Source organism: Lonchura striata, chromosome Z (genome assembly GCF_050655825.1).
Source record: "Lonchura striata isolate lonStrDom1 chromosome Z, ASM5065582v1, whole genome shotgun sequence".
In the NCBI taxonomy this organism is placed as follows: domain Eukaryota; kingdom Metazoa; phylum Chordata; class Aves; order Passeriformes; family Estrildidae; genus Lonchura; species Lonchura striata.
The window spans coordinates 22,644,247-22,650,063 of NC_140740.1; the positions used below are offsets into that span (position 1 = coordinate 22,644,247).

The 5,817-nt window shown below is 55.6% G+C and overlaps 1 protein-coding gene across 2 annotated transcripts; it reads left to right on the forward strand.

Annotated features, from left to right (window-relative positions):
• The first annotated feature begins 1,019 nt into the window (after window positions 1-1,019).
• LOC146763697 (uncharacterized) lies at window positions 1,020-3,775 on the forward strand. Of its 2 annotated transcripts, XM_085567503.1 has the most exons (4): window positions 1,020-1,989; window positions 2,241-2,422; window positions 2,570-2,690; window positions 3,288-3,775. In XM_085567503.1, the coding sequence occupies exons 1-4, from the start codon at window positions 1,020-1,022 to the stop codon at window positions 3,296-3,298; spliced, it is 1,284 nt and encodes a 427-aa protein (XP_085423629.1). In that variant the 3' UTR covers window positions 3,299-3,775. The 2 variants fall into 2 exon arrangements, with proteins under 2 accessions (XP_085423629.1, XP_085423628.1); XM_085567502.1 differs by having other exon boundaries at window positions 2,570-3,775.
• The last annotated feature ends 2,042 nt before the right edge of the window (window positions 3,776-5,817 follow it).

The following is a 5,817-nucleotide window of genomic DNA, read 5'->3' on the forward strand; positions in this document are numbered from 1 at the left end:
CCCAAAAAGTAGGAAAAGCAACAAATTATGACAACATTTCTGCAGAAAATTAAAAAAAAACTAAAATTAAGCATTTCAAAAAGTACACAGACTAAAATTTGTGCCCCAACACGACAACCACAAAGTCTCTGTGGTGTGTCAGGAAGCTCGGGAATGAACCTGCAAGGCTTGGATAGGCATCGTTGGTGTGCGTCCCCCAGAGCACAAGCAGCTCCCCAACAAGACTTGAAGACTAAAGGACAAAGCTTCCCCCTCCAGCTCTCCACAAGCAGCTCTAGGGAGTCTCTCTCCATTGCAAGACCTCCTTTGTCAGTCTACAGCGACAAGAGTTGGCTGCAGGAGACATTTGCATTGGAACTCTCCCCCGATGGGGGGAAGAAAAAGAAGAGGTGATTCCTGAGGAAAGAAAACTGCAATGTGGTTTGGGAAGACACAAGCACGAGTTTGCTACAACTCTAGGCCAAAAATCCCTTGCATAAAGCAACATCCATCCATGGGGCAGCACTACAGCTTTGAAGACAATGCAGACAAAATTTCTGGCCCTTCTTGCTGCTGTTGCTGACTCCACCAGTGATATGCCAATTCTGCCAAAGACAGGCAGACATGGTGAGACAAAACCAGCTAGTCTGCTGAAAAGGAGGCCAAAGGAATGTTTTCCAATCCCCCCTTTTCATCCTTTCCCCAGCCAAGACAGAGCAATGTCCTCTCTCTTTGTAGCCGATGGTGACCCAGGCGCGGGATGCAGCGTGGGGACAGAGCCCGCCGCCGCTCCCAGCGCCCTCGCCAGGGGCTTCCCCTGCCCTGCCCAGCCGTGCCGTGCCGTGCCGAGCCGAGCCCGGCCAGCCCCGGAGCCGCCCCGCCCGCGCTGTGCCCGCGGCCCCGGCTCTGCCGCGCTCGTCCCCGCCGAGCCCGGCCCGCGCCGGGGGCCCGAGCGCAGCGCCCCCCTCAGGCCGCGCGCCGCCGGCGCAGCCGCGGCCGTTGCGCTGCGGCCGTTGCGGCGGCACTCGGCGATCGGTGCCATGGCGGAGCTGCCGCTGCCCGCCGGGCTCTGCGCCAGCACCTTCCCCGCCAAGCTGTGGCGCCTGGCGAACAGCCCCCGCGTCCGCTCCGTGCGCTGGGACAGCCGGGCCCAGGGGCTGCTCATCGACCGCTCCCTCTTCGAGCGGGAGCTGCTCAGCCCGGGCGACGCCCAGGGGCCGGCCCCGGGCACCTTCAGAGCCACGCGGTTCCGCAGCTTCGTGCGCCAGCTCCACCGCTACGGCTTCCGCAGCGTGCCGGGCCGGGCTGGCTCAGCCGCGCCGGGCGATGCCGGCGCCTGGCTCCACTACAGCAACCCCTGCTTCCGCCGCGACCGCCCCGACCTCCTGCTCCGCATCCGGCGCCGGAGCGCGGCCACCAGGCAGCGGCCGGCGGCGGGGCGGGAGGGCCGCCGGCGCCCGCCCTGCGGCTCCCAGCAGCTCCCCGGGGCGCGGCCGCTGCCGGACGGGCGGGGCGGGCGCGCTCGCTTCCAGCCGCTGCCCACGGAGCGGCCGCCGCTGCCGCCCGGGCGCCCGCCCAGCGGCTTCCTCCTGCTGCACCGGGAGCGGACGCTGCCGGACGGGCGGGAGCTGCGCAGCCCCCGGCCCGGCCGCTTCCAGCAGCCGCCCGGGGAGCGGCCGCTGCTCGCCCGGCGCCCGCCCTGCGGCTTCCACCTGCTGCACCGGGACCGGCCGGTGCCGGCCCGGCGGGAGGGGCCGAGCCGCTTCCAGGAGCTCTATGGGCAGCGGCCGCCGCCCGCCGAGCAGGAGGTGCTCCGGATCGCGCCCTGCGACTTGCTCGGTTTCTGCGGGGAGCCGCTGCTGCCGCCCGGGGAGGCGCGGCCCCGCAGCCGCTTCCAGGACCTGTACGGAGAGCAGCTGCCTCCGGTCGACCGGGAGCTGCTCAGGATGCAGCCGGGCAGCTTCCAGCCTCTCCACAGGGAGCAGCAGCCCCCAGCCTCCGTCCCACGAGGTAGGAAAAGAGCTGTAGCTCTTTGCTTTCCCAAAAGGTCATGAAAAGTGACTGAACTATTTTTCCACAAGGCTCTGTCATTCTTGCCCCAAAATCGTCAAGCCTATCGAGAAGGGACACCCAGACAGCCAAAAGATTCTCTGCCTGGTTTTCCTGCGTGTTTCCTGCGATGTTTAATCCAAGGCAGCAACAGAGATCTGTGTCCCAGAGCCACGTGGCGGAGCCTGACCAATGTGTTTGGATTCTTGCAGCTGCCTCGGGCACTTCAGCCCCCAGTGCTCCACCTGGCAGTGCTGCAGCATCAACAGCCTCCAGCTCAGCACAGAAGGCACCTGGGGAAGAACAATTGCCACCAGTGGATCTGGGCTTTGCCATAGAGCAAATGATTCGGGAGATCAGGAGGTCCGTGTCTGAAAGGCCTCCCTCTTCTCAGGTAATCCCATTGGAGAGGAATGGAAGATGCTGGGCTGAGAGATTTTGAACATTGTTACATGAAGAAGTGGAGTAACTGTACCTTGATGTGATTCCAACAAAATATTGAATGATCTCTAATTTTCTTTTTTTCTACTGTTCTTTCAAGGCGAGTATTAATGTTGCTCCTGAGTCTTCAGGAGGGGAGCCTGTGCAGAGAGCTGCAGCAGAAGAAACTCCATCTGGCACCGAGAGCTGCGGGAACAGTTCTCCAGAGCCCGAGGAGCCTGGTAAGGACAGAGCCCCCATTGGTTTAGAGAGGTGTGAGACGGCTGCTCTGAGCCTGCCTCTGGCAGGAAGGTGAGATGAGAAAAGTTGAGTTCTTGTCTGCAGGGTTGGTGCTTCCCAGTGCCTTTAGTTCAAATCCTGTACAGGCACGTGCCTGAGCCCTGCCCTCCACACTTCTGCAGAGGCTCTGACAGAGTCCTCTGCTGTGGCAGGGGAGCAGGGAATAAACCTGACCTTGTGGGAGTTGTGTCACCAAGCTGGGTGTCCCAGTTTGGTTCATAACTCAGCCCCCAGCAGCCTTCAGCCATTTCAGTGAGGGCTGTGGTGTCTCTGTCACTGGCACTGTCTCTGTTTCAAGCTCTCGTGGGTGCCATTTGCACTGTGAGTGCTGAGACTTCATCGGGATACTTAAATACTTTATGCTGTGCAGTTTTGAACACTTGGAAGGATCCCTGTTTTTTAAAGAGCAGGCTTCAAATTGCCAAGTGAGAGTCTGCCTTTCAGGCCATCTTTTAAAGGCCCTCATGGACGGACAATTGGTGCTCAGGGGATACTTGTGCAAAGGCCAATATTGACTCCGTGTTTCCTTTGCTTCCCAGATCCAGTGTGATTGACTTCCCCAGGAGGTTTGCCCTGTGTGGCTGGAAGAGACAGAGGGAGAGCCTGTGACCATCGGGCAGGTAGAATTCCTCTGTCTCTCGTAATATTAATAGATGTGTATAGTTATGTAGTTGTATGTATAGGTTTATATACTTATATTTATCCAGGTAGATGGTTAGAGGTCTGTATAGTTAATTTATTTTTAATTTTAGGTGTATATATTTATATTTTTTGATGTGCAGTTATAGTTATAGATGTCCATAGTTGCATTTATACATGTGTATAGTCGCATTTATAGATGCAATATAATTACATTTATAGAAAGGCATCTTTATTTTGATATATGGGAGTTTAGTTACATAGATTGGTATCTGTATAGGTATAGGCCTCTTTGTAACTTCCTCCCCTGCTCTGCTTCCTCCCTAACCTCTTGCTTTTCCCCTGTGCCCCCCGTGTCCCCTCTCCCTGTGCTGGTCCGAGCTGGGGCCGGGCCGGGCGGAGCAGCAGTTCCAGCCCGGGTGTCCCTGGAGCGCTGGGAGCTGCCGCTGGCCCCAGGCACTGTCCCCTGAGGAGCTGCTGAAGGACGGTGAGAGCGAGGGGCCGAGGGCCGGTGGCGCTGAAGGGACGGTGACCCTGAGGTGCTGCTGGGGCTGAGGGTGTGGGGCAGCCGGGGGCCATGGTGGCACTGAGGGGACAGGGAAGTGGCACAGGCCGAGGGCGTGGCGGGTCGAGGGGGACGGGAAGGGTCAGAAGGGCCTGAGGGGGCGAGAGGACTGTGAGGGCTGAAGAAACTGAAGGGGGCTGGGGCTTTGCCCGGAGCATGGCGGGGCTGAGGGGATGGAGGGGCCGGCAGGGAGCACAGAGGGCTCCGGGACTGCAGCTCTGCCGGGCCTTGGAAGCAATTCCAGAGCCTCCGCTTTTGCCACAGCCGCACTGAAGAGCTCGAGGACAGCCGGAGGCGGACGGGAGCCAGCAGGGAGAAGCTGCCGGCCAGCAGCAGGAGCAGGACCGGGGAGCTGCTGCTGCCAGCCTGGAGAGAGCCCGGGTGAGGCCACAGCCCGGGGAGGCAGGGTGGGGCTGAGGGCGGCGGGGCTGAGGCCGCGGGCACTGCCCGGCGGGGCAGGAGCGGGCCCTGCCCGCTCTGGGGCTGCTCAGCGCAGCTGCCCCGGCCGGCACAGGGGCTGTCCTTGGGCAAGGCAGCTGTGCCGGCAGGGCCCGGGAGCTGTGCCGGCTGTGCCGGGCTGCCGGGGCTGCGGGACAGGCCCGCCGCGGCTGCGCTCACCACGGCCTGGCCCGCTCGGCTGCTTTTTCCTTCTGGCCCTCCTGGGGAGGCTCTGAGATCTTCTCCTCCCCGATGGAAGTGCAGCTGCTGCCAAGGGAAAGGTCCCCGTACTGACTCGGTGTTCCCTTTGCTTGCCAGCTGTGCCTTCTGCCGTCCCTGTCCAGCAGAGCTGCTCTGCACAGGAGGAAGAGACCGAGGGAGAGGCTTTGGGGATGGGGCAGCTGGGATCCCTCTGCCTGGAATTCTGTTTAGAGATACATGGACATGCACATAGACAGTGATAATTATGTGGATATTTCCATATGTGTCTTACTATTTGTATGGGTTTATTTCCATTAGTATATGTTATTATATTTATGTATACTAATAGCGCTCTGTTGGTATGATATATATATATATTTGCTATTAAATATATGTGTATATATGTATCTATGTATACATATATACACACATATATCTGTGTTAAATTCTTTTTCCTGGGTATACAGTTGTGTAGGTATCTCTTTTGATGTAGTTGTAGTTGGCTTTTAAAATATGTATATTGCTATTTGTATGTCTATTTTTATATATATATTTTCTGTTTCCAGGTGTAATTCTGTTTAAATACCTAGAGATGTATAGCAGTTTATTTCTGTTGATGTGGTTTGATGTATATTTATAATGGTACAGTTGTCTATTTACAGATTGTTTTTTTCATGCATCTATTTATATATATTGTATGTAATATGCAATATTTAATCTCTATTTACACCTGTATGTGGTGGTGGTTATATATGTATTACTTTCTATTTAACCATGGATGCAGTTGTACAGTTGTATAATTCTATCCATTGAGTTTTAGTACAGGGCTATTTAGGGAGAGTTATTGATATTTTTGTATTCCTAGATGGGCTTTACTCTTGTAGAAATATGTAATAAATTAAGTTGCGAGACAACTAATTAATCTTTGCATATAGTGAATTGTTGTAGAGGTTGGAAATAAATTAACTAAAATTGGTATTTGTATATTTTTACCTAGATTGTTTGTAATAATCTAATAAATTCCTGACTTTAGCCTTAATTGAGATTTGTATAGTTCTGTATTGTCAGTGTGGATGTAGCAATTTGTAATAAATTACGTTTTCCAACTGAAATTGATTCTCGTGCGTTTGTCGATCAGCAGTGTGGCTGTAGCAATCTGCAGGAAATGCCATTTGTCAGCTGCACTGGGTGTTTTGTGATTTGTGCTACCCAAAGCCATGAGCAGA

Excerpts from the sequence above, each read along its gene's own strand:
- LOC146763697 (XM_085567502.1), top strand. The coding sequence starts at position 1,020 with ATGGCGGAGCTGCCGCTGCCCGCCGGGCTCTGCGCCAGCACCTTCCCC. Across the intron at positions 1,990-2,240 it reads CCCAGCCTCCGTCCCACGAG|CTGCCTCGGGCACTTCAGCC; the intron begins GTAGGAAAAGAG and ends GGATTCTTGCAG. Across the intron at positions 2,423-2,569 it reads AAAGGCCTCCCTCTTCTCAG|GCGAGTATTAATGTTGCTCC; the intron begins GTAATCCCATTG and ends TGTTCTTTCAAG.